Source organism: Paramormyrops kingsleyae, chromosome 16 (assembly GCF_048594095.1).
Source record: "Paramormyrops kingsleyae isolate MSU_618 chromosome 16, PKINGS_0.4, whole genome shotgun sequence".
Classification (NCBI taxonomy): Eukaryota; Metazoa; Chordata; class Actinopteri; order Osteoglossiformes; family Mormyridae; genus Paramormyrops; species Paramormyrops kingsleyae.
This window is the reverse complement of record NC_132812.1, coordinates 32,470,011-32,497,885: the sequence shown is the minus strand read 5'-3', so window position 1 is coordinate 32,497,885 and position 27,875 is coordinate 32,470,011. Positions and strand designations below refer to the sequence as shown.

Here is a 27,875-nt window from a genome sequence, read left to right as displayed (position 1 = left end):
ATATTATATAGAATTGTACCTGTGGTTGAATTTATTTGGAACAATGACCTCACTGGTGTTGTCATCCATGGTGACCAATCAGAGTGCAGTCTGCATTTGTGCGCATTGTCCCTGTTTGTGTGGCTGCTGTCCTAGTGATTCAGAAATACTTCAAAGTGTCCTATTCTTCCGCATAAGTCTGTATGGCAAAGAGCATCACTGATAACCTTGATGTTATATGACTTTAAGCTCCTATACCACTTACAGTATCAGTCAAATGGTGGACACATGTACTGAAAATCATTCGTTTTTCAGCAAGATAATGACCCTAAGCAGACGTCAAAGTTACGCAGAGAGTATTATCTCGTGAACAAGGAAAGATGGAGTGCTGTGACAGATGATCTGGCCCCCACAGTCCCCTGACCTAAACCCTAGAGAGCTGGTTTAGGATGAGCTGGATCTAAAAATAAGAGTAAGGTAGCCAACATCTGCCCAGAACTTGTGGGAACTCCTTCAAGACTGTTGGAGAAGCATTTTGAAGAGTGTAAAATCTGAGAAAACTTTGAGGTGTTTAACAGTTCTCTTGGTTGTAGCCGTATTTGATATGCATTACTTCATTGCCTCGAGGCCTTTTACTATAGGGTAAATAACACGGCTAAAATAGAGACAATTGCATTGAAGGCAGGTGTGTCCAGTCTTTTGACTGATTCGGTCCAGTCATTGGGAGTACCCTCTATACCCTCTAATCAGTGGAGAAGTACCGACTTCTGTCTGTGTGACGGATGATACTTAGTGCTAATTTTGTCATTGAAAGGGCTGCCAACCAGTTATTGTTACTCTTTACACTTGGAGCCTTTGTGATCACACACGCGTGCAGAGTATGTTTCCTTCCGGAACTTGTCAGCCTTGGCACGGCCCAGCTGACAGACTCATGTTTCCATGCCGTGCTCTGTTGGGTCACTTTCACACACGTGGTTCACTGGGTTTGTCCTGCCAGTGCGCTTGTTCTGGATTCTTCCAGAAGGGATGGGAACACAGGTATATTTACCTCAGTTCTGGTTTGTCTTGTTTTACACAGCGTGGATCTGGCAGAACATGTTGTTTTAAACGCCTGTGTGATTGGACCCATCGGTGCTGGAGCTTGTGGGGGGCAGCGCTTAACTCTGGTGGATAAATATGTGTTTATTGGCCCCAATTTGGTGTCTTCAGGCTGTCTTTCAATACAGAAATACCTATATTCTTCATCTTTGTTACAGCAGCCTGACAATGATGGATGAAGCCCAATGAAAATGCTTTAAAAAAAGGTCTCAAGTGAAAAGTATCTCTGCATATAGCTTAGCTGCTAAGCCATTTGTGGCTCTTAACTAAGAAGTCTAATCATTATTCCAAATGGTAATATAAACAGTAGATACTAAATATGAAATATTGTTGCAAAGATGGCTCCAGCTCCCCCGCCCTCTTACCCCCACACGGCCCTGAATGGGGGTAATTGATCAGAAGTGGATGGATGGATGGATGGATGTAGGCCTATATATGGATGGTTTAATTACGTAATTATGACAATGAACCATGTGACCTGATGGACGAAGCCGTTCACTTATGTTCATGCCAAATATTCACTCTCCAGCTACCTCAGGGGTCATACATGCATGGGTATTATGGGTGGCATGAGGCATTAGTTTGCACACATAACAAGGCTGTGGTTACTATTTCCTTATATGAAGTTTCAGCAGGGTTTGTCTCACTGGGAAAAATCGCAGTTCTGAGAAACAGCCTTTTTAAGCTTGAAAGGCATTCCTTCATCTCACAGTGCTTCTCCTTTTCATAGCAAACGGTGCCAAGCCCTTTGCTCCGCCCAGCCCTGGCCCCACCTATCTGCTCCGCTCCTGCCCCAACTTCACCTCTTCATGCCAGGCTCCTTCAACGTGGAACCGTCTACCTGGACTTTACCAACCGTAAGTTAGTCAACACATTCTATAATTGGGGACATGTGACTGCTTAGAAATTTTACCAGTTTCCCTGGTGACGGTGACTAATTGATCGACTGATGTTCTGGATTGATCCAGAGCATCCGAGGTTGATAAATGTACTGCTCTATTCTCCGTCTCCAAGGCTCTGAAGATCTTAAACATATTAATGTAACGCCATCATTTCCTTATTTCTGGCTTTATCCAAAAATAATAAAATCGATTAAAAATAGGTGTTGGCAGTCAACTGAAAGTTTAGCAAACTGGATCGATAGACTGTTATATATGGCCCTCCTGAGAGGTTGGTGTCGTTTGTGTCTGGGTATTGCTCTGACTAACTATGAGGGGCACATTCGTCATTACAGGACATGTGGGCAGTGGTCCCTTTGCTGGTCTTCTTACACAGTCACTGAGAAAGTCTTATAAAAAGAATTGTGTGGGAGGCAGTTGAGGGCATGTACTTGGAATAAAGTCACAACCAATAGCATAACACAGTCCACTAGCTTTCAGTACAGGTTTGTTCTATAGTAAAGATATCTTCTGGGAGGACAGATGAAGTTGGTACAGTGGTTCTCCTCCCCTGTCAGAGAGAGCGGTTACATAGGAAGCCTTGGCTAGAACTTTCTGCTTTCTTTGGCCTGACATGTCGACCTGCCCTGGTCGTCAGGGAGATGGGATTTGCCCTTTTATGGTCAACTAGGGGCGTCGGCCTACTTCTTCTGCTGACAAGGAATCTAAGGCTAGAGAGATGAGGGATCCTGCAGAAGCAGAAGCCCAAGGGGGCATTTGAAATGGAGAACAAAGAATGTTTGCAGTGCGAACTGAAAGTGTGAGTCCTGCAGCACTTTAATTGCTGTCTGGAGCCTAGAGCAAGAGGCCCTTTATGACTCTACCAAAGACACACAGTTGATAGAGATGTGCTAGTTTAGTGTCCCTGTAATTTATACACTAAAGAGAGATCAGTGACAATCCGGGTATGAAATAGTAATGATTTAACTGTACTGTTCTTAAAACTGACACTAGAAGAAAGGCAGAATCATCCGGAATCACCCAGCTCCTACCGATCTTATGTAATAGTATTTGCCGTGCTGTACGTATGTCAGTCCATTGCAATAAATAAAGAGAAGTGCCATTGCTTTATTCCTCAGCTGATTTGCACATTTATACAGGTTTCGGTCTCGTATGTTCAAAGCCGTCTTACAGAATGTGCCCCTTGCAGAAGTTTGAAATTCACTACAGACTCGGCCTTTCTTTGCATTTCTCCTGATGTTTGAGATGGAAAAAAACATTGTTTGAGTCCATTCATTAGCTATTGGTAATTTTCATGCTTTACCCAGTTAGCGAGTGGCAAACCTTTGCACTTAACATGGCTTTGATGTCAAGCGTATAGTCATGTGAGTGGGAATGGGGATGTGTGTTGATGTTCTTGGTTGGTTTGTCTGGGGTATAGTGGAGGGGTTGTGTTTCTGTATTTTAACACACTCTCTTAGAAAACACCACTGATTTCTGCACATTCTAGCTTCTTTGTTCTCAGCCAGCCTATGACAATGCTCTTATAAAAAGCATTGATACATCGAAACCATGCTAATATGTCAGCCATAGAAGAGATTTGTTAATTCAGATGTACCAGCACAAGAATAATGAAGAGGAACCACCTTTAGCTTTAGTTTTAGTCTGCTGAATATCTATAACAAAACCTTAGATTTACTGTATTTAAAAGAACAACATGGTACAGGAAGATTTTATATCCTTAAAACTTAAAGCCTTGTCAACTTCATTGTACTGTGGTTTGTTGCTGTAACGCACTTTTAATAAAATTGTTGATGTAACACTCGTTTCATGATAATGGCATTGCTGATCACCATAATGGGCCGTATTAATCCACAGTGATAGCCGATGTAGTGCTCAAGCCTCACAGAAATGAACGTATCTGTTCTGGCTGAAGCCCCAAGGCTGAAAAGGGCTAGATGGAATGAATCGATCCCTGACAAGTTTCTGTTGTCCTTGTACCTCCAGAAAACCCTGCAGAGGTTTTGCATCTTCTTATCGATCGTTATCAAATACCTCTCGTTTCTGAAGGCTAATTTATACTTCAGTTTTCCATGTGCGTTTTCAAATGCGAGAAGTGTAATGAAAGGGGTTATTAGTCTAGGGTTGGACGGTACTGCTGTAATACAGCATATTGTGGTATGTTGGAATCCTTATGAGAAAATTAACCAGGGCTTCCCTTTTTACTTAGCAAGTTTTATTGCCAAGATTTCAAAATGCCGGAATAGTGCTGCTTTTTAAAGTACTGTGTACCTCGGAATAATGTTTGGACAGATCGAAAAGTTAGATGGCTGGGTGTCTCCGACTCGCTCATACAGCTGTTCAGCAGGACTACTACAGCAACAACAACTATTCGCCCTCTACTCTTCATCTGCTCTCCGCTGATCTGTGAAAGTCCACACTGCCACCTACTGGGAATAGCTAATCCATTCATTTGCACATGCGCAGTCAACGTGCACAGATGCGAGAGGTTTCCGCTAGACATATAAATCTGGGCTCCCCGCACACCGACCCGGTCATCCGCAGCCAACCCCCCCATGACCAAATCTGCATCACTCCCCCCTGTCTGCAATGGGAAGCAGATGCAGAAAAGTGAAGGATGGACTTGAGAGTAACAGGACTTTTCCGCAGGGTTTGGCATCGGGGAATAAAGTTCAGACAAACATTCTCAAAGCAGGAATAGTCAAACCGCTCACTAACATATTGCACATTTTTTGTACCTCCTAGTCTCTTAAATCACTTGGGATGAGGCTTTCGTCATCGAGCATTAAGAATTATGGGATGTATGGATCATCAGCATAGGCCACAAACCGCATTTTGCTGCCCTACACTGTGTCTTGCTGCAGTTGGTGTCACAGGACAGTCACCGTGGCCACCTGACCAGTAAGGATTATCCCTGCTTCCTGTTGTTGTTGAATCTCATGCAGGTTTTATGTGTATGTTTACACACTGAGACGCTGGGCAGTGTCCACTATCCTTGGTGGAGAAATGTGACGTGGTCACCAGTGCAGTACAGCACAGTGACAGTGTCCGTAAGCCAGGGGGAGCTGGGATGTCACGGGGCAGGTGACGTGGTCACCAGTGCAGTACAGCACAGTGACAGTGTCCGTAAGCCAGGGGGAGCTGGGATGTCACGGGGCAGGTGACGTGGTCACCAGTGCAGTACAGCACAGTGACAGTGTCCGTAAGCCAGGGGGAGCTGGGATGTCACGGGGCAGGTGACGTGGTCACCAGTGCAGTACAGCACAGTGACAGTGTCCGTAAGCCAGGGGGAGCTGGGATGTCACGGGGCAGGTGACGTGGTCACCAGTGCAGTACAGCACAGTGACAGTGACAGTGTCCGTAAGCCAGGGGGAGCTGGGATGTCACGGGGCAGGTGACGTGGTCACCAGTGCAGTACAGCACAGTGACAGTGACAGTGTCCGTAAGCCAGGGGGAGCTGGGATGTCACGGGGCAGGTGACTGCGCACCTCTCTCTCATTCCCAATCAGGGTATAACAATGAGCTTTGTGGCCAGACCCTGATTCCTGACCTCAGGGACTGCAGAAGGAATCGGAAAATGGGGGGGGGGGGGTAAAGTCTTGTCCACTTATCTGTTTGATTTTGAAAAATTAAAATGTAACCTTTCAAGAAATGTGCAGATATAATTCATGCGTTTATGAATGAATGACTTTTTATTGGTTTGCATTAAGTTGTTTGTAGGTTGATTGTTCATCACTGCATTCTTATTGATGCACGGGCCTGAGTGACGTCCCCAGTTCCGGGCCCGTGCCTGACCCAGCACCTACCTGCACCTTCCATCACCCCCATTCCTCAGTCCTCTGTTCTATTTTGTGTTTGCGCCCCCCCCCCCCCCCTCGCCCCTCCAGATGCATCATCTCTCTCCTTCCAGTTTCTGCTCCTGAGCCTTCCTTTTCTCCCCATGCCACACGGCCTCAGCCTCCTGACCACATCCGTACGCTTACAGGGGTGTCTTGTGTAAAAAAAAGTATAAGTTTGCACCATGAATGGAGAGGAGCAGGACGGCAAGGCCATAAGCTGACATCTTTTCTCTTCTACTCTATCCAAGAGCTTTCAAAAGGTGCTTTATAGTCCAGTTTCATTCAGATAGACTCCTACATCAACACTCGGTTTCCTGAATAATATTTTGCTTGTATTGAATTCCTTCTGCGGTGCTGCTCCGGATTACCATGGCAACCGTGGCATTTACTTGCTCTTCCATGAACCATCATCCTCTTACGTTTAACATTGGATTTCAGTTGGTTCTGAATAAAAGGTATTATGACCCTGACCAGAACAAGCGGTTGTCTAGAAGATGGATGGATGAATGGATGGATGGATGGGTAGTGTACAATTACCTTACACAAAGCAATTTGCAAGATATTTACAATATAAATAGATATTTCATTCTGTTGGGTTTGTACAGTGGTATAATTCCATTTCTTGGCATAAGTATTGTGTGTTAAGATGCATCATCCAGTGACCGTAGCCACTTATCCAGATAGACGTCCAGAACCTGGAGTCTGTTCCAGGAGCGGCAGGGACAGCCAGTCGCTCTGGGCAGCCCCTCACACATAATCACATACTCTGCACAATCCAAAGGCATCATTTCACCAAACATGTTTTTGGTCTGTGAGATGAAAGCAGAGTGACTGAAGGAAAACTATGCAAACGCAGGAAGAAAATGCTAACTGCACATGCAGAGGACGGGAGCAGACATCAGATCCCCTGAGCAGCGGATGTCAGACAGTGCAGTGCTGCCCATCATTCCATGCTGTTAGACAACAGCAACAACCATAATGGTAATAATAGCCAGTAGTGTGGTGGCTCTTCAGTGAGCTTTGTGGCTTCTGACCTGACAGGGTCACATGGTCTACCCCAGGACATAATCTTCACCCTACATGCATGCAGTTACGCTAATTGGCAAGTCTACATTACCAGTGACAGACTATGACTGACCATTTAGTCCATCAGATTTATACTCAGATCATCTGAGAACCTTCTGCATGTGTCTTCTATTGATCCTTCTCCTCCACCTCATGGCTACCATCCCACCTCCTTTGTGTGCTTCTCCAAATACCCCCCCCCCCCATCCTTCTCTCATCCTTTTGACTTGACATCCAAGACTCAAATACATGCAGGATGTGACATCATCATCTGACAAATAAAAAAAATCGGATTCAGGGCTTTGTTCAGAAAATTACTAGGAATTAATTTTTAAGTTTGAATGAACACAAGAAGATCCATCCATCCATCTTGCACCGGCTTATTCTAGCGGGCTCTATTAGTTTTACTAAACTTATTTAACTCAGCTGTGTAAACTTGTGTTTATACAGATCTTAGTTTGGAAATACGTTAACTAAATTGGAGAAGGTAATTCATAGATTGTTCAGCCACTGTATTTGGCACCAATGAGCTGTGTTTATACACAACAGTAAGTATCTGGCACTGCGTACTGCATTATTTATTCGGAAGACGTCCCTAGTAGCAAGAAATATATAAATAACCGGATAGCTTGCTGTGTGTGATATCTGTCCATCCTGAGATTTTTGCCTGAGGTATAAATCCCTGTTACGGTATGTATTTAAAATATATTGTGATGCAAACTCTGCTGCATCTTTAAGGTACTCCTGTCATTCTTGACAAGCAGGAATCATTTAAGGAATTAAAGGCTAGTTGTGATGTAATGGCATTTGATCAGCTGCCCAGGATAAGAATGTATGTGTCTTTTCTTTTTCTTTTTTTGGCTGGGAGTGAATTAGCTGGCATGGCAGCAGGAAAGTCTTACCTGTGTCTCTGTGGGAGGGACATGCTGGAAACACACTTTAGGCTGTGCGGATGGTGGCCTGACATCACACAGTGATGCCAGCGGGAGTCTCTGGAGGTGACTTGACCCTCCCTCCTTTCTGGGAAGGCTGCCATCGCTTTTTTTCCCTTGATATTCCAGCCAGCCATGCTCGGCATTAAGTGAAAATACATATTTTTGATCATCATCTTTTAGCAAAACAAGGAAATGGATATTACTGATAGGCACAGTATGAGTGCCTTTATAAATAGACATAATTGCATTAATGTTTGATGTCATTCTGTTTTTGCCCCTTCTTATTAATTCATTTAATGTCATTGTTTCCATTATTCTTTGTTGCTTGGGGATGTGTGACATCACACGCTCCATTTATGGCATGTGAGAGAAAAGAATCAGATTAGACATTCTGTTGATGGTGTAAAAGGTCTGGATATGGTAATATGTAAAATGAGTGAGTTGCTTTTAGTGTTGCTTTTCAAAATTGTAATGGATTATTATAACCATTGCAGCCAAGAAGTATGACTTTTCTGTCCTTTACGTTCTTGCTCCATGCGTGTGCATTTTTCACCCTCCACCCTCCAGAGACACATTGTGTAATAAGATCATTATCAGGGTTAAAATGAGAATGTAGTTGCTCTCTGTGAGATTGCAGAGAATGAGATCAAGTGGGACAAATTAGCTCTTCATTGCTGTTATTTTGAGGGTTAACCTTCATGAAGGAAGAGGGGTGGGTTTTCAAATAAACAGAGCAGACATATAATCCTTGGTGCTGTAGTGTAATTTTAGGAGACGTAGATTATTTCTGGAAAAAAAATATTAATAGTAAACAGTCTTAATTGTTTATGTGGATGCAATTGGACTGTTCAGGTTTCTTTCAGGAAGCCTTTTAATGAAACGCCCACGCAACGTGCTCTCAAGTGATATCATATTTATGTGGAAGCCAGAACATGCCAGAGGCCTTTGTGTCCACAGTATGGAAGGACTAGAGAAGCATGCTTTCATCCTCTTGGCCCCTGCGGAGGTCAATGGGCAAAGATCTCAGTGCGGTTTCATTTTTAACAGTTCTGCCTTTAAGACCTTCAGATGACTTTGCAAAGCATTAAGTCAACGAGTAATTCTTCCATCCATCTTCCAGCTCCTTATACCAGGTAGCATAGGTCAAATAGCTGGGGTGAACCCTGGATGGGATGTCAGTCCCTGGATGGGATGTCAATCCTTCAGAGGATATAGGAATATCAATTTAGAAAGACCTACCTGTTTGACATTGGACTGCAGAAGGAAACTTGCCCAATGCCAGGAGGTATAAACTATATAAAAATCCCAGAAGAGTGGCTGTTTCTGAGATGCTGGAACCAGCCTTAGCAATCGTACCATGTTCAATATCAGATGCCGTCTGTGGCCTCGTGGGTTAGGAAAGTCAGCTGAGTATTGACCACCGGGCCCTTAACCCGCATCGCTCTGGAGACACTGGCTGAGCCCTGCTCTCTCATTTGGACATTTCTTTGGGCTTAGTAAGTCCATGTAAATCACTCATTTTAGCTGTTCGAATGCTCAGTCGCACTGTAACCGAACCTCCTGACCCTGTCTGTACTGCATTCAGAATAGCATGAAAGTAGCTTTACAGTTAGATACGAGTAAGTATACAATGTCCGCATAGGGATACATCTTTGTGCTTTGACCCTCATGCTTCCCATTTTATTAAATGTTCTGTTTTTCATATCTCTGAAATACCGCTCAGGAGGGAAATTTGAATGACAAATTTATTATGTTTTTTTCTTTAATAAACATCCATTCTTTAGACTGATTTTTTTTAAAACATGATCTTTAAAATGAACCATCAGAAACATTTTTGTTTCCTATGACAGAGTAGAAGTGTTGCAGCATGATAGTCTCAACTCAGCGGACTGTTGCGGTCCTTGTGATGTCACAGTTGCATGTGCATGTGTGACATTGACATTGCACATCGTGCAGGCCTGCTCAAGAAGAAACTGTCCACTGAGGGCCCTGTTGGAGTTCTCTTCTTAGGGCTCGAGTTTTTTGCCGCACTGTTTTACAAGGAAAAAGTGTGCAATGCTTAAGTCAGCACTTCTCACCTTTTTGGCAGACTGAGGCATGGCCTTCACTTCAGCGATGCCCAGCAGCTGCGTGAGTTTTCTGGACGTGTCACTGGGCCAGCATGTGTGAACTTTGCTGCACTCACACAACCGCTGCACATCACACGGTTCTTGCCCTCATCTTCAATCGTGTGAAGGTCTCCAAAGCCTTGGTATCTCGCAGGCCCACTCAGAGTCTGACATTCTCACCTTCATCTTCTCTTTCCAAAACCAAACAACGTATCATTGCCTTGTTGGGGTCAAAAAAATGAGTAATCACTGTGATCTTCATTTTAACTCCTGAAAGATCGCCATAGTTTACTTACCTGCTCTCACTATCCGCACAGGTGAAGAGAATGTCAAAGGCCCATTTCACTTTCATCTTCATCTTCTTCTCTTTCCAGTTTCTTTTTTCTTAGACTGAAATTTATTTGAAGAAATGCAGCCCCCAGATTAAACCAACAGTTCACTCTTCATTTTTCTGTATTTCTCCTTTCAGCTCTTAAAATGTCAAGGTGACAGCTGTAGCACAGTCAAATCTTTTTAATAGATTAAATACAGGGTGTAATGCTGTTTTCTGTCCCCCACATTGGATGTTACGATGTTGTGAGAGTGAGAGAAAGAAACGTTGTGAGACCATTCTGAGATCCTTTATCAGATTGAATCAAGCAAACATCAAATTGACATCAAACATTCACCAAATGGAAAGACCTAGAAATCCCATGGCAGTCCTGCGTGGTTTCACGACAGGGATATGTTCTGCGAAATGCATCATTGGGCGATCTTGTCATTGTGCAAACCTAGATGGTATACCTTACTACACATCTAGACTATACAGTATAGTCTAAATAACAATCAGTACAGTTTAGTAGATACATAAATCAGTAACATAGTTTTATCATTATCAAATGGTATACAGTACTGTATACTGCATATAATTGTAGGTACTATACTTTTACTCGACTGGCAGCGCAGTAAGTTTGTTTACACCAGCATCATCACGGACACATAAGTATAATTTGTTGTGCTATGGCTTTACACCGTCGCATAGGAAATTTTTCAGCCCCATTATATTGTAATCTTATGCGGTCCATTGTTACGCAGTGCATGACTGTATAGATATGCATGTATATGTAACTCTGATCAAGTTTGTGCTTTCAAAGGGCACATCTGAGAACATCTGAGAGCTTCTGCACCTTCCACTTTCACACACCCCCCACCCATCCCCAAATTGATCTCAGCGGGTGACAGAGACAGAAATAGAGCTTCCTGATACCTGGAGCCCCCAGCCTTAGAGGAAATGGGCTAATTGCTCATTTCGGACACAGTGAGCAGAGAGACGATCGGCAGGCTCTGGGGAGTCTCTGAGAATGGGGAGGATGTGTGAATGGTCTAAGTTTGGCATCACGAGTAACGAGAAAAAAAGAGTCAAAAATAACCATGACCAATGAACATTCAGTTAATCTTCATCTATTTCTTCTTAATCTACAGGATTCCTAATGGCTCCAAGCTGAAATATTCGATGTATTCGAAATATTCCTGTTATTTAAATAGCATCCTTAACCTCTTCCTCTTCAATATAGTGCCATGGTGCCACTAGAGCAGTGCTTCTCGATTGGCTTAGCCTCAGGACCCACGTCTCTCCATGGTAGTTAAGTCAAAACTGTTGGCGACTGTAAAAGTTGCAGGGGGGAGGGGTGGCAATGGTAAGTCACCTTAAATGAAGATGACCTACCAGGCAGAAACATTGCCCTAGATCCTATCCCAAGATGCACTGGAGAAACTTTGGACACCACATCAGTCCATCACAGGGGACACCATAGACTGGACATTGGTCCATCACAGGAGACATTTCAGGCAGCATTCCAGTCTCTTACAGGATACACCTTGGACAGGACGCCAGTCCATTACGGGGGATGCACTCAGTTACACACAATGAGCGATTTCATCTAGTTGTTCATCTAGCTGCATACTTCTGGCCTGTGGGCTGAAGCCCACGCACGGGGGTGGATGTGCAAACTCGACACTCGCTGAGCTGGTGGCAGGAAGCAAACTCACAGGCCTGGAAACGTGAGGCCATAGTGCTGCCCACTGAGCCAACAAGCCACCAAATAGCCATATTGTCATAGAAATGCCAAACCAGAACCAGCAATCCTACAGGCCAGCTTTAGTATTTCTGTCACAGAGTGCTGTATGTAAGTGAATTCTGTTTTCAGCTTTTGCATATATCTAGGTGCTCTTGAGTCTGTTAAGGAGCTTTTTTGTGAAACTTTTTATAGGACTTACAGTCACAGCAGACAGATGGAGGTTTTAAACTCTGTCAAGTTTTTCTTCCTGCAAAAATCCTACCATTCTGCATTCTGTGCATTTGTGACATTTGTCTCTTTTGACTGCAATTGCCCATAACCTGACTGCATTATCAGCAGGAAATTGCTGCAAATTTGCTAGCAGAAAACATAAAAATATTCAGAAGTCAAATTCCTCTGGATAGTCTTTTTGGTAATTACTCCTCTCTAAAGCGTCCTTGGGCTGTTCTTGTCAATGCTATTAAAGAAGGATCAATGTTCAATGTTTTTATTTTTAGCACCAGGAAACTGCTTGCCTGCATCCAGAATAGTTGTGGCAAATAAAAAACTAGACAATAAATACCAAGCTGTCCCAATAGTTGCTGGATCACAGTTTGTTGTTATTTGTGATCAAACATTCATTGGATATTGTTTCAAATGTGCTGGTGACTTTTCTGCTGGTTTGTAAATTCCCCTGTCTGAGGAAGCGAGGTCACCATTTCCTAGTCAGATGCGGTGGTCAGATTATCAAATAAGATGCTGAGTTTCCTTATATTACCTGAAACACGAACAAGGATTACAAGGAGAGGAAGAATATTCCAATCACACCTAACCCTATTCTTTGCTATATTCTGCAGCAAATATCAAGTGTGCCATGCGATACGACTGAGTAGGAATATCAGGCCCTCCTCTGTCCTCTACGTGTTCTTTTCTGTTTTGTTTACAAGGATAATAGAGACTGTGAAGCTTCTGAGCAGGAGAGGGTTTCTGTGTTGGTTGGGAGGTACTGAGGGTATTGTTCCAAGTGTAGTAGAGGAATGGCTCATGGGAGTTTTACTTACTCAAAAATGTTCTGAGGGCAGAAGGAATAATGATTGGTTCAGAGAGATATTCAATCAAATTGTAGAGGAGGTGGGTCTAAGCAGCTAGAGGAGGCGTAACCAAACCAATCTTTTGCTTTTGTCCCATCTCCTTTATTTGCCATCAGAATATTTTTTTGTAAGTAAAATTCCCACAAGCTTAGGATTGTCCAGAGGAATGTTCCTTGGATCCTTAGAGCTTTTCAAAGCCCATGATCCTTTCTCAATTGCTCATCATGTTCTCCTTCCTTATTTGTGGACTTTTCTCTGCAGGTGCCTGAGCGGGGAGAGGACTAAGCCAGAGCCAACGTCACATTCCCCGACTGCGAGGCCCAGGGAGGGACGGAGTCCCAACGGAGGAGGGTGTTGAAGCATAGGGACGTCCTGCATGTATTCAGCTTCTCGGCCACGCTGCTGATACCGCCCCCCCCCCCAGCCCTAACCCTAACAACGCGAAGATGTCAGGCAGAGAGCACAGCGGCCGGCAGCGCCCCTGGTCCGTGTACCGGGCCAACACCTTTGACCTCTCCGCTGAGATGCTGGGGCTCACACTGGCGGGTGAGGAAGCGTTGCCTTGGTTACCAGAATCCGATTTGACACATCATATAAAGCAGGTCTTCAGCTCTCGTTCCTCCCGTGCTGTTAGTTTCAGGTGAAAATGAGTTTCCTCATTCCCGGATAAACAGGTGTTGTTTTCTGTGCAAACCTGTTTTTTTCTCTCTTAAGCCTTATCTCATATCTCTTTGTGAGATCTTCTCCATGAAAATGAACTGGCTTGATAGAAGTCGATGGAAATCGGTTTCAACTGCCTTTTCTTCTTTGTTCTGCAGGGAACAGCCAGGACCCCGATGAGCCAGTGCTGGAGTTCAGCCTCGGTGAGCAGAGTAATGATGCAGCTGGTCAAAGAGCCAGTGACCAGTCTCTGCCTGGTCAGATGTCTGTTACAAACCAGTGTTAGATGATTTGAATTTCAGCTGTAACCTTGGTCACAGCTTCCGAAATTAGCACAGTGTCCCTGTCTTGCACCCAGGTCAATGAATGCTGCCGTGTCCAAATTTAGAAGCACCGCATCGGATGAGTTATATCAGAGATCTAGAGGAATATTCTCTGGACCAGCTATTTGAGAATTGTACCCTTGATGTTTTCAATCAGTCACCATCTTTTTTCCTGCTGTGATTGGATGAGTGACACACTACATTAACTCTATGCTCTCTCAGGTTTGCTTTTTCTGGTGAATTCCAGGCATATGTAAGGTTCACCTATGACCTACTTTGTTCTTCCAGAGGCATGGCTGTTCCAGGAATTCCTCTGCAACACTGATGCCTCTCTGTGTTTCCTATATGTTCTTAGTGCTGGACTTCCGATCATTGAATTGTCTTCTTAGGTTCTCACTTTGGTAGCAGTTGTTGTAAAGCTCTTGCCGCAATACCGCTTACACTTGTGTATGAGCATTCAGTGGAAGCTCAGCCTGGCCTCGCTCTTGCCTGGTCCAACTCCCTGACAGCTTGTATGTTTGGAATGAGGCACTTGCTTTGGCCAAAAGTATCTGCTAAATCAAAATAAATGTAAATGTAAAATGATTTCCTCAAGTCCCACTGAAGGAAATAAATAAATAATCTGGTAGCACCCCTAATCTAGGTTAAAGAAGTGACCCATTGGTCACCTCCCTACATTGTCTCCTTCCGCAGCCTGCAGTGAGTTGACCACCCCAGCGATGGACCGCAAGCCGAACACGTTTGTGACCGTCAGCTGCACCACGCCCCCCCAGGCCTTCTGGACCAAGCACGCCCAGACGGAGATCATAGAGGTAAAGTCCCCGCCTTCTCAGGTGGCACGTCGCTCTGCTGGCAGTCGCTGGTGTCACTCAGCTGAAGAAATGCCCATTTTCTTCTTAAATTGTTCAACTGCTTTAAAATTCTAAGTCAAATTCACCTCAGACTATTCTCATCTTGTTGTCAGATGCTGCCACAAGGTACAGTCGACTCTTCCACATTGCGGGGGTTGGGGGTGCACCTCCCCCTAGGGGTGGGGCAGGGGGATAGGGGGGACGCTATGAGCCAAACTTCCAAACCTTCACTGTTCATTTATTTTCTGAATTTATGAGTAAACATTTTGTGTGTCATCTGTTGACCTTCGCATGTTGTCCCAAAAAAAACCCCCATTTAATTTTTTATTCCAACCCTGCAACATGTTAAAACCGCGACAGGGAAAGTCGCGACACAGAAGAGTCGACTGTATATATTTTTTTAATCTGTTAATGCACCATATTCAGTTTTTCGACCCCCACCACTCTCTAAGTGTTTTATGTACATGTGCATACCCCATCCAGATAATCAAGGATTTTATAATGACTAGAAGGAAAATCAGATATGTAACTAGGTGGGGTGCAATTGTTCTGCAGTGTTTAATACCTCTAAGGCAAGGGTATCAAACTCCAGTCCTGGGGGGCCAGAGCCCTACATATTTTTGGGTTTCCCCTCATTTAACACACCTGATTCAGCTTCTTGCCCCTCCTTGTGCTAAATACCACACAGCTCTTGATGTGTTTAGCTTTAGTTTAAGCTAAACGTGGTTCAGCAGGAAGTTAATCTCGGGTAAGTAATTGTAAATTTGGTTATTTTAAAAGTTAAATTTAAAGGTTGTTATCGCTGACGCTGCCGGATAATTTATAATAAAGTACCGATTTAACGCAAGTGTTAATTTAGTGTTTTAGTGTACTCGGCACTTTGTTTTAACTATACGTTAATTAGATCAACTAAAAGTTTATATATTCTCTATTAATATACTGGGCTGGGAGTAAAGGACGGGAACATAGTGAGTTAGGTAATTATGGGGCCAGCTCAGTGTTGTGTTTGCAAGATGTTTGCCCTTCTGGATGCTTGCGTCCAGTCGGACTTCGTCTGCGAGCGATGTGGGTTAGTTGACTCACTCATGGTCCAGGTTCGTGACCTAGAGGAGCGGCTGGCTCTCATCCAGCATAGCAATGAGTTAAAGGAGAGAGTTAATACGCCTTCTAGGGAGACTATGTGTACGTCACAAGCGGGGAGGGGGGAGATTGATGAACAGGTAGGTCGAGAGAGCTGGGTGAACGTAGGTCGTAGAGGTAGAAAAGGACGTACACAGTTCACAGAGGCGGCATCACCTGAAGTAACGGTTTCTAACCGCTTTCAGGTGCTTCCAGCTTTAGAGCCGGAAGAGACTGGGGAGGCAGGTGGGCCCTTGGGCACCAAGGAGCCACCTAACCCTAGTAGGAGGGAGGTTGTGGTAGTTGGGGATTCAATTATAAGAGGTGTAGATAGTTATGTGTGCACCCGTGATAGAGGGTCCCGTACGGTGTCTTGCCTGCCTGGTGCCCAGGTAGGGGACCTTCCAGATCGAGTGGACAGGCTTTTGGCCCCAGCTGGGGTGGATCCAGTGGTCGTGGTGCATGTTGGCACCAATGACATAGGAAAGGGCAGAAGGGCTGTTCTGCAAGATAAATTTATAGAAGTCGCGGATAAGCTTAGAAGCAGAACATCCACGGTGGTATTCTCTGGAATACTTCCCGTGCCACGTGCAAGTCAGGCAAAATTAGCTGAGATAAGGGGATTAAATGCGTGGCTAAAATGGTGGTGTAGGAAAGAGGGGTTCAGGTTTATGGGGCACTGGAAGACCTTCTGGAACAGGTGGGACCTGTTCAAGCCGGACGGGTTGCATCTGAACCATAGGGGAACCAGTGTATTGGGGAGGCGTATGTGCAGAATAGTTGAGGAATGTTTAAACTAGGGACTGGGGGGGCAGGGAGATCAGTTAAGAATTTATGTGGGGAGAGACGGAAAGCCCAAATAAAAATTAAAAGTAGACACTGTAAAAGGCCTACCATTAGTGGTCTGTATTTGAATGCTAGGAGTATTAGAAACAAAATTAATGACTTAGAGGCTTTAATTTCTTCAGACAATTACGACATTATAGGAATAACTGAAACATGGATGAGTGACAATGATGGTGATGAATATAATATGGATGGTTATGCGTTGTTCCGTAGAGACCGGATAGGCAAGAAGGGAGGTGGTGTTGCAGTATACGTAAAAGAAAACTTGCAGGCAAGGGATCTCACTGATAAAAATAAAAATTCAGAAGCTGTATGGATAAAACTTGATGCTAAAGATTCAAATGGCCTAATTGTCGGGGTTTGTTATAGAGCACCTAATGTAGCTATAGAGGAAAGCAGAATGTTATATGATGATATCAGGATTATGAGTAATAAAAATGATGTGGTGGTTATGGGTGATTTTAATTTACCTGGGATACAGTGGGACACAGTCTCTGGCTCTTCTGTAAATGAACTTGAGATGGTGGAATTAGTACAGGATTGTTTTTTTACTCAGTTTGTTAATACTCCTACCAGGGGAGAAGCCCTTCTTGATCTCGTTTTTTGTAATAACCAGGATAGGATTGGAAAATTAGAGGTTTTAGACCCATTGTACGGTAGTGATCATAACATGGTTAAATTCGAGGTTAATTTTAGTGTCCAAAGAGCAAAGTCTAAATGAAAAGTATACAATGTTAGGAAGGCTAACTTTAATGGTATGAGACGGAAATTAGAAACTGTAAACTGGACAGAGTTAAATAGCAAAACAGTAGAAGAGGCATGGGAATTTTTCAAAAGCACATTGTTGCAAGTGCAAGAGGACTTCATACCTGTTTCCAGCAAAACTAAATCTAGGAAACGACAACCAAGGTGGTTTACTAAGGAAATTAAGAATAAAGTCAGGAGGAAAAGGGCTCTGTTCCACAACTGGAAAATAACTAATGATTTCAAAATCAAGCAGGAGTATCTAAGTCTACAGGCAGAGTTAAAAAAATGACATTAGGCTATCAAAGAGGGATGTAGAAAGAAAAATTGCATTGGAGGCTAAGCATGACAGTAAAGGTTTCTTCCAATATTTTAACTCCAAGAGAGCACTAAAAGCTGAAATCACTAATTTACAGGATAGTAAGGGCCTTATAATTGATAACGAAATTGATATGGTAAATGAGTTTAATGATTATTTTTCAAGGGTGTTCACAATAGAGAACACAAGTAACTTACCACCAATTAATACGAATACAGCATCGTCTATGACCAATATATGTATAACTGAGGTTGATGTGATACTAAGCCTAGCTAAACTCAAAATAAATAAATCACAGGGGCCTGATGGCATCTTACCTTTAGTCTTGAAAGAGATGAGGGATATTATTAGCCAACCTTTGACTTTAATATTCCAGAAATCGTTATCTGCGGGTGTGGTACCATCAGATTGGAAGCATGCTAATATAACACCCATATTCAAAAAAGGGGATAGAAGTAATCCGGCAAACTATAGGCCAATCAGTTTAACTAGCATTACTGGAAAAATAATGGAAGCTATAATTCAAGTGAAAATGGTAGATTACCTAGATGCAAATAACATTATAAAGGATAGCCAACATGGATTTAGGAGAGGTAGATCCTGCTTAACGAATCTGCTTGAGTTCTTTGAGGAAGCTACAAGTGAAATTGATCACAAAAAGGCCTATGATGTGATTTACTTAGATTTCCAGAAAGCCTTTGATGTTGTCCCCCACAAACGGCTCTTGTTAAAGCTTAAAGCTGCAGGAATTTTAGGAACTGTGGCAGCTTGGATCAAAAACTGGCTAACTGATAGGAAGCAGCGAGTAGTTATTAGAGGCACTATGTCACAGTGGGCCTCCGTTTATAGTGGGGTACCGCAGGGTTCAATTTTAGGACCATTATTGTTCCTAATTTACATTAATGATATTGACACGAATACATACAGTAAACTGGTTAAATTTGCAGACGACACTAAGGTGGGCGGGGTAGCAGATACTAATCTAGCAGCAGAGAGGCTCCAACGGGATCTGGATTTAATTAGCGAATGGGCTGATACTTGGCAGATGAAATTTAACACAGATAAATGTAAGGTAATCCATGCAGGGAGCAGAAATATACAGTACAGATATTTTATGGGTTCCACTGAAATAAAGGTAGCTGATTACGAGAAAGATCTCGGTATGTATGTTGATGCTTCCATGTCCCACTCTCGCCAATGTGGGGAAGCAATAAAAAAGGCGAACAGAATGTTGGGTTATATCTCTAGATGTGTGGAGTTTAAGTCAAGGGAGGTGATGTTACACTTATATAATTCCTTGGTAAGACCCCACCTAGAATACTGTGTGCAGGTTTGGTCACCATACTTCAAGAAGGACATTGCTGCCTTAGAAAAGGTGCAACGAAGAGCTATGAGAATGATTCCTGGTCTTAGAGGAATGTCTTACGAGGAGAGGTTAGCGGAACTGAATCTGTTCAGCCTTGAGCAAAGGAGACTAAGGGGGGATATGATTCAGGTCTATAAGATTCTAACGGGTCTGGATGCCGTTCAGCCAAATGACTATTTCAATATTAGTCTAAATACTAGAACTCGTGGCCATAAGTGGAAATTAGCGGGAGAACATTTTAAAACAAATTTGAGGAAGCACTTCTTTACACAGCGTGTAGTCAGAGTATGGAATAGTCTTCCTGCTATTGTAGTGGAAGCTAAAACCATGGGTTCCTTTAAATCAGAGCTAGATAAGATTTTAACAACTCTGAGCTATTAGCTAAGTTCTCCCCAAACGAGCTTGATGGGCCGAATGGCCTCCTCTCGTTTGTAAATTTCTTATGTTCTTATGTTCTTATTTGTGGTGGAACAGGGAAAGAACTAAGATACACAGGACTCTGGCCCCCCGGGACTGGAGTTTGACACCCCTGCTCATTTGTACTTCCCAACATTTGTCACCTACACATAAAAAGCAGGAAGAGGAGCCGACGTCAAGGCTGCGATCCCGTGCTCTACTGACCTCTCACCTCTCTCACCTCCCTCTCTCCACAGGGCACCAGTAACCCTGTCTTTCTGAGCAGCATTGCCTTCTTCCAGAACTCGCTCATCAACCAGCAGACGCAGATCAAGCTGTCGGTCTACGACGTCAAGGATCGCTCTCAGGGAACGGTTTGTTGGTGGACATTGGGGAACTTCATTAGATAAACAAGAACCTGTTGTTTTGTATATAGGCGGTATGGCGCCATGAATTTTCGCAGCTGCGCCTTTTTAAGTAGGGCGTTTGTTCCTGCACGGATTTCTGGGAAACGTCCCTGCAGTTGCTTTGACTATGTGGTTGACCACATGTTTTTCCCATCAGATGTACCTGCTGGGTTCTGCGATGTTTCCTGTGAAGGACCTGCTGCAGGACAAGCATCACAGGCTTCACCTGGGTCTCAGGTAACCCCCACGTCAAACCCCCACGTCAAACCCCCACGTCAAACTATGCTAAGCTATACAAGCTACATGTGACTAATGCGTAACTGTGGTTCCATGGAGGTCTTGGGGGAAAGTTCTCAATCTAGTAAGTGAGGTCTTTTTCATTAAGATCGGCGGAGAACGAACGGATGGGCAACATCACTGTCATCGCCTGGCAGATGGATGAGAAGAGGGACCAGAGGACTCTGGTGGCTCGACTGCCCGACACTGTCAATGGCAGGGTGGGTGGACATCCTAGTACGCAGCCACACGCCTCTGCTCAGAGTGATGCCACCATACAGACTAACTGCCCCCTTGTGTCTCAGATGGTCCTGCCTGTAGATGAAAGCCTGACAGAATCCTTGGGAGCCCGAGCCAAACGCGCATCTTTATGCAAAGACACTCTGCTGAAATCAGGTGCTCCAGTCATTTTCACATATATCATTTTCTGTAGAAATGATAACATCATGATCGCCCACTAGAGTTACAGCAAGTTTAAAATTGTGTTTATCATTTTGTTCCTTACTGCTGCTTTAAGTTATGAATTACATTTCTGGAATGACTCTGTAGTTTTACAGAGATTGTCCTGTTTTCCCTGATATAATTCTGTGCGACAAGCACATTTAAAACCCAGGTATGTTTATCATGCCCTGCTTCGATGGAATAGATGTCACAGGCATCCAGTGTTGTCATGGGAACAGAAAGCTTAAAGGGGGGGGGGGGGACTCCCATTGCTTATGGCTTGCCATCAGTACATTTATTGCATCAGAGGTTTAAGCTGAATTTTTCAACAATATATGAAAAAAAAAACAATAGATAATCTGGAATTGCTTCTCCTCTATATTGCCATTTGGAATTGCGATCCTTCAGCCCCCCCTCCCCATTGAAGTCATTGTCCCGGGTGCTGGGTTCAGGTTCAGTACCGTTTATCAGTCTCTGGGTGGTTTGGATAATTATTCACTTACTTATCTGTCATGTGACCACGTGGCCGGATTTTCGGGGCCCGAGAGTGCTGACCGGTTCCCCCGTGTTCCCCCATGTTTCCCCGCGTTCCCCCATGTTTCCCCACGTTTCCCCACGTTCCCCGTCCCGCAGTGTTCGGTGGTACCATGTCCCGGATGTACCGCTTCCCCACCACGGACGGCAATCACCTGCGGGTGCTGGAGCAAATGGCTGAGAGTGGGCTGTCGCTCAATGTCCCCCGGCAGTTTGTCAAGCTGCTCCTGGAGGAGGACGCCGCCAGGTACCATCCCCCCCCCCCCCCAGCAGGCCAGGAAGTCGCCCGTCTCCCAGCGGCCCAAAGCATGTCTATGGAAACTCGGTGACCCTTGAAGATGCAATAAAATACGATGCAATACAATAATATAAATTAAGATAGAATACGATGAGATAAGGTACGATAACATACTATATGATTCTTAAGATACAATGTCATACAGTGAACTTAATTGGTCCTAGGGGGAAATTGTGCAGTGAGGTTTGTAAAGTGAGACAAACAAACATACAGTGCAAAACAAGACAATATACATAGTGCAAACAAATAAACAGCCCCAAATTTTAAAAAAAAATACACAGAACACAAATGGAACATTATAAAAAAGAATGTCAAGGAAATTAGTATAAATTTAAAAATAACTGAATGGAAGGTACATGAGTAGTTATGTGTGCGAACACGCAGCACTGCACTTTTACGGCAAACAGAACTCGCTTTCTGGCGTGTTGTGGCTGGGGGTGGCGGCATGTCAGGGGGAGCCGTTATGGTGTCTGACGGCAGCGGGTGGGAATGGGCCCCATCAGTGCCTCTTACCACACCATGGTGGAGGGAGCCGGTGGCAGAAAAGTGCATCAAGATAGCGCCCCCTGGAGTGGATGGGCAGAATGGTATTATATGCCAGTTTCAAATAATCTGATGGCATTGCCGTCCCAATGCTATGCCATACTCTGGCATTTTCTGTTAGCAGACGACTTCCGTCCTCAGGGGACTGTCTCTGTAAAGCAGGGTGAAGACCATGAACGTCCTGGGCGGAGACGTTGATGATTCTGAGAATCATCAATCAGCCCAGGACGTGCTGTAGGTGAATGGACAAGCAGTCCATTCACCTACAGCAATTTCTCTAAAGATTCTCTTTGCCCGGAGTCTCCTTCGTTTCTATAGCTGAAATGGCTTCCTTTTGTCTCCCCAGTGTGTTGGACTCTCCAAACCCCTAGAAAGGTTCCCCTTCCACCCTCCCATGCCTGTGTCACACGGATCTCTCTCACACTCTCAGATCGGCTTCCGGTGCGTCTCGCTGTGTGACACCATAATGACCAAGTCCTCAGGCTCTGAAGGATCTGAATAATCTTTATAGTTTTCAGCCCATTTCAGTACAGGATTCACTTACAGGCTGCTGAAGATGCAGTGTATAAATAGTACTGTAACTGCAATGCAGATACAAGAGCTCTCAGTGCTAGTTGCACACCTACTCTTGGTTCTAGATCTCCGAATGAGTGAGCTTGTACAATTGCTCAGCCTACATCTCATCTCCTGCTGGCTTGACGTGCAACCAAGGGCACCATCATCTGAAGTAGCTCGAATTACGTCCGTAATGTTTTGTTTTGCTCTGCCTCTTGCTTTTTTTGATCTCTCCGTCCCCATCGTTCTGCAGTGCGTGTCCCCCGAGATCTCCTGTGAACCGTTTTCTTTGTGCTTAGTCTGTGGGAATCGCACAAGCGATCGTGGGACGTCGTGTTTGCAGAGGTGGATTGGCTGTAGGGTTAATTGGCAAGGATAGAGCGTTTGCGGTTCACCGATGCACTGGGTGTCGCACTGTGTCACAGAGGACACAAGCTCAGACTCGATCCTCGGATCTGCATATGCCGGGTTGAGAAAGTCTGTAAAGTGCACTATGAATTTACATTTATTCATTTACCCAATGCTTACAAACGACTTGCAGTAGAGGGAAGATGGGAGAGAAGGGTCACAGTTTTTTTTTTAAATGTGCTCTCATGACTTCATTGTTAGTGCACTGTTCTATTTATTGAGCTATAGAAGCTGGTTTAACAATTTAACAACTGACGGGAAAAGGTGTGACCTCTCCATTGGGTTAGTAAGACACTGTGGGTTGCCAGGTATTGTAAGGTACTCCCTCTGATTGGATGTTAACCACTCACTACGTTCCCCTCCATGTTCAAAGCTGCTGTATTCTCGTCTGCTTGTGCTCAGGGTCTGTGAGCTGGAGGAGCTTGGAGAGCTGTCTCCATGCTGGGAGAACCTTAGAAGACAGATTGTCACTCAGTACCAGACCATAATACTCACCTACCAGGAGACGCTTGCTGACCTGCACGAGTACAAAGGTCAGTGTACAACTGATGCTTTTCTCCAGTGTGAATTCAACACCTAAGCAACTAAGAAAGCACATAGTAAAGCCCATCTAGGAAACTTCCTGTACCTTCTCTAAATCTTTTAAACCAAAATCTTGGAGAAGATTCTCTGGTAACACTTTACTTAAAACAGTCATGTATAATGTGTCATAGACACCTTCATAATGTATTATAACGCATTCATAAAGTATTATAAACACATCTATAATTATTTATAAAAAGGCATAACACATTACAACCATGTTTATTATGCATTATGAATGATTTATGAAGTTCTCATCTATAATGCACTATAGTTACCTTCATAATGCAGTACAAAACATCCCTAATTCTTATACTGACCATTATAATGCATTATGATTCCTACTTTAAGTGAAGTGTTAGTCTCCCTAAACAGGTTTATCATCTGTATGACTACTGGTTACTAACGTTACCACGCAGTACTTCTCTCCTTACTTCCTACACTTCTGTGTTTGTTCTACCCAGCTTTCCATTCTTTGCATGTCAGGTCCTTAGTGAGTACCACACTCTGTCCTCCTGAGGTCTGTCCTCCTGAGGTCTGTCCTCCTGAGGTCTGTCCTCCTGAGGTCTGTCCTCCTGAGGTTTGACCTCCTGAGGTCTGTCCTCCTGAGGTCTGTCCTCCTGAGGTCTGTCCTCCTGAGGTTTGTCCTCCTGAGGTCTGTCCTCCTGAGGTTTGTCCTCCTGAGGTCTGTCCTCCTGAGGTCTGTCCTCCTGAGGTTTGTCCTCCTGAGGTCTGTCCTCTTGAGGTCTGTCCTCCTGAGGTTTGTCCTCCTGAGGTCTGTCCTCCTGAGGTCTGTCCTCCTGAGGTCTGTCCTCTTGAGGTCTGTCCTCCTGAGGTTTGTCCTCCTGAGGTTTGTCCTCCTGAGGTTTGTCCACAGCAGTAAGTTCATTCTGAAGGCACATGAGGATCCTGCAGCTTCTTTGCTGAAGAAAAACATGCGATTCAAAAAAACAAAAAGAAATTAAAAAGAAAACTATTGTTGCCCATCTGTATGGAGAAACTTCGATTTCAGACCCACACATCACTTGTCAGGATGGCGGTTGCTCAGCTTGTCGTCTTTTCCCTCCCACTCCGCTGGGCTGTTTGTTTTTCTCTCAGCTGATCTTCCATTACTTGTTATTTTGATTTTTCTTAATCTCTCCTCCTCAGGTCCTTCCTTCAAGGCCAGCACCCTGAAGGCAGAAAGAAAACTGGAGTTCATGCCCACCAATCTGCATGTCCAGAGGATGAGGGTGTATGACGAGTCGGGGTTCGGTAAGTTTGGGAATGCGGATGAATCCAAACATTAAAATGCATAAAGCTTAGAGTGACACACCAACCAACGCGGATCACATTCTCTGCGCTTAAAAATGTGCCCTCACTCTTATTTAATGTGCTTGAATCCGCTGACTGTTCTATTACCGCAGTTTATTGTAGCGTTGAAGGTGATTCACTTGTCGGGGAAATGGATTTTGTTGACTAATCGGGCGTTTATTTTCGTGGTTTCGTGGTTTAACCTTCTCTGACCTGAGTGACAGAATGAACTGAGAATGGCTTTGAACAGAAAAAAAGTTATTTAAGCAGTTAAATTTGTAGAGTAAGTTGGTGCAGCGGTCAGGGGGACATGTACAGTACCTCAGCCAAGTCGGGTTTTAGGAGCCGCCGTGCTGTAGGGCGCCACCTCTGGTGAAGCCGCGATAGACACGCGTGAAGCCGCGATAGACACGCGTGCCCTGGAACGCCTGTGTCTGCTTCTCCATAGATCATACTTATGACGTGGTCACCATCGGGGCCCCGGCCGCCCACTGCCAGGGGTTCAAGAGCAACGGCCTACGGAAACTCATTCACAAGTTCGAGGAAGCGAAGAAGAAGTAAGTGTTTGGGAAGATAGGGGTGGGGTGGGAGGGGTGAGGCAGAGTTCAACATAGACAGATTGCTGCTCCGTGCCCCCAAGATCTGTTACCAAAAGTCAGCCAAATGGCTGATTTATTTTCATTTTTTTATGTATATATTAGGCACTGTTCCAGCCCACCTGTCCTGAATGGGCATGAACAGGCTTGCTGTTTATTCGTATCCCGAAGTGAAAAAGGGCTGCCATCCTCTCAGTACCTCACGGTACTCTGTAGAAGACACGCTTTTCTTCCATACAGCTGAAGTCTCTTTCCAATCTGGAATGGCTGGTTAATCTTGTCACAGGTGTCCCCTTCGTTACCTGACACCCAGGCCAGCTCCAGTGGGGGGATGAGGAACAGCCCATATCTGTTGTGCACCTCAAATCACCTCCTGCTTGTTTTCTATCCCCTGGCCATTGACTCTGGCAGGCCTTCACTGTAGGGGTCATCTTGGTGGGTCCCCACTGAATGTCAACCAGGCATTTACTGAACCGATTCGTCGTGAATGAAATGACCTAAAAGCAGAAATTCCCCAAATCCACCGACTGAAATCTGTGATCTTCCGGCACACGCCCAGTCCCTAACAATGCCCCACCTACTCCCACAAACTGTCCTGGACTGTCCTGTTAGCGTGTAATGATGGCTGGTCTCAGGCTTTCCCATGATCCTCGCTGCTGGAGATTCTCCAGTGTCCGCAGATCACTGCACGCTGATGTCTTAGCATCGCCGTCGCACTGCAGCATTGCAGCAGTTCTTCACCTATGACGGCACTGTGCAGTGCCACACTGCCTACAGCCCTTCTGCCCCCGCATACGTTAAAGTACACTGTGTGTTTAAATCACTCTGCTGGCTTCTTTTAATATCATCTGTAGGTGGACATGTCTGTAGAAACAGCATTTCTCATTTATATGTAGAGTTATGTTAAACTTTACCTCAGTGTACTTCCATTCTCTTGAGCTGCATTATTGTATAATAATAATAATAATAACCGCTGATTGAGTGTCTCAGTGCTATAATAATGTTATAATTATGCAACAAAATAATGCTAATATTATAGCTGATGCTAATTCTTTCTCCTAATAATAGCAGTGGTTGTCCTGATACTAACAGTTACAGTTATGGTGCTTGCTGTTGTATCTAATGTGGTGAAATATGATAATGAACATGTTTTGCTCCACGTGATGTTTCAAACTGCCTGGTGACTGGTGTGAATTGCTTTTCCTCTGCTCTGTCTCTGCCTTAATGATGACCCTTGTGTTTTGGGTAACTGGACCTCTTGTTGCTCTGTGCTTCTCCTGCATTTGAAAGCAGTTTCTGAGGTGAATTGATCCTGGATTTTTTTTGTCTAATTGCTGCTATGTTTTTTTGTTTTTTTTTACTTTACATTTTTGTTAAAATCAGCGCTTACGAGGAGACTTGGTGAGTCTTGTTTCATTTAACTTGTCAGTGGTTGAAATGACGTGGTTACGTTCTCATACACCAGTCCCCCTGCGCGCATACACGTGTCTCGGCAGTGCCCTCTGGGTTGTATGCGTGTGCATGTACGTTTGCGCACACGTGTCGTTAAAGGGACTGAGGAAGGCGCATGTTCACTGCTGCCGTGTGCCGCATTTTGCTGCGTGCTCGTTATCATTACGGCATCTTTTTCCCAGCATGACTTGTTCCGAAAAATACATGGGCGTAGTGCTCGTCGACACATTCACCACATAGCTACTGCCATTTAATTAGCTAGAGAAATGGAAAATTAGCAACAGGGAAAGAAACAAGATTTGGAAACCACTGGTGGGTGGGACTGTCATGCACTGCCAATCCTCTGCTGGTTAAACCTACTATCCAGTATATATTTTAATGGTTCCATTGAGTTAAACCCCGCCCACGCACAGCTTCCAGTCTAATTTCTCTCCTTGCTAGGCTGCAGTTTAGCAACAGTTACTGTAAGAGCTGCATGATAACGCATGAAAAAATGGCATAATTAGACAATTCTCAGAATCATCAAGGATCACATTATGTGTAATTTACCTCACTGTGTTTATTTTTAAGCATGTTAAAGGTCAAAAGGTGTTGGCCATCTTAACGCTTCATCCTCAAACACCTCTGACCGCTTGATAACTGTTTTTAAACAAAGGCCTCTTCAAAATTAGTCTGAGAGGCTGGTTGCTAAGCGATAAGTACTGACATCAGTTTACCAATATAAAACGCATGCTTTTAAAGTATCTAAGAAGAAGCAGGATTTTTTTTTTAAATCCAAATACGATCTACAGTCACTGTGGGGACACCAGGAGAAGG

At 44.2% G+C, this 27,875-nt stretch overlaps 1 protein-coding gene across 16 annotated transcripts in view; it reads left to right on the top strand.

The window, feature by feature from the left end:
* Nucleotides 1-27,875, top strand: part of LOC111843664 (inositol polyphosphate-4-phosphatase type I A-like) — a 56,578-nt gene that overhangs the window by 11,660 nt on the left and 17,043 nt on the right. For 10 of the 16 annotated variants that reach the window (XM_072700200.1, XM_023811408.2, XM_023811413.2 and 7 more), the window contains exons 2-14: nucleotides 1,808-1,934; nucleotides 13,312-13,596; nucleotides 13,869-13,913; nucleotides 14,727-14,845; nucleotides 19,932-20,048; nucleotides 20,239-20,318; nucleotides 20,467-20,578; nucleotides 20,663-20,753; nucleotides 21,432-21,579; nucleotides 23,539-23,669; nucleotides 24,868-24,972; nucleotides 25,460-25,568; nucleotides 26,991-27,008. In XM_072700200.1, coding sequence (XP_072556301.1) covers nucleotides 13,497-13,596; nucleotides 13,869-13,913; nucleotides 14,727-14,845; nucleotides 19,932-20,048; nucleotides 20,239-20,318; nucleotides 20,467-20,578; nucleotides 20,663-20,753; nucleotides 21,432-21,579; nucleotides 23,539-23,669; nucleotides 24,868-24,972; nucleotides 25,460-25,568; nucleotides 26,991-27,008 — 1,175 coding nt within the window. In that variant the 5' untranslated portion in view covers nucleotides 1,808-1,934; nucleotides 13,312-13,496. The remainder of the gene's footprint in view (nucleotides 1-1,807; nucleotides 1,935-13,311; nucleotides 13,597-13,868; nucleotides 13,914-14,726; nucleotides 14,846-19,931; nucleotides 20,049-20,238; nucleotides 20,319-20,466; nucleotides 20,579-20,662; nucleotides 20,754-21,431; nucleotides 21,580-23,538; nucleotides 23,670-24,867; nucleotides 24,973-25,459; nucleotides 25,569-26,990; nucleotides 27,009-27,875) is intronic. The other 6 variants (XM_023811418.2, XM_023811416.2, XM_023811414.2 and 3 more) reach the window with 1 other exon arrangement.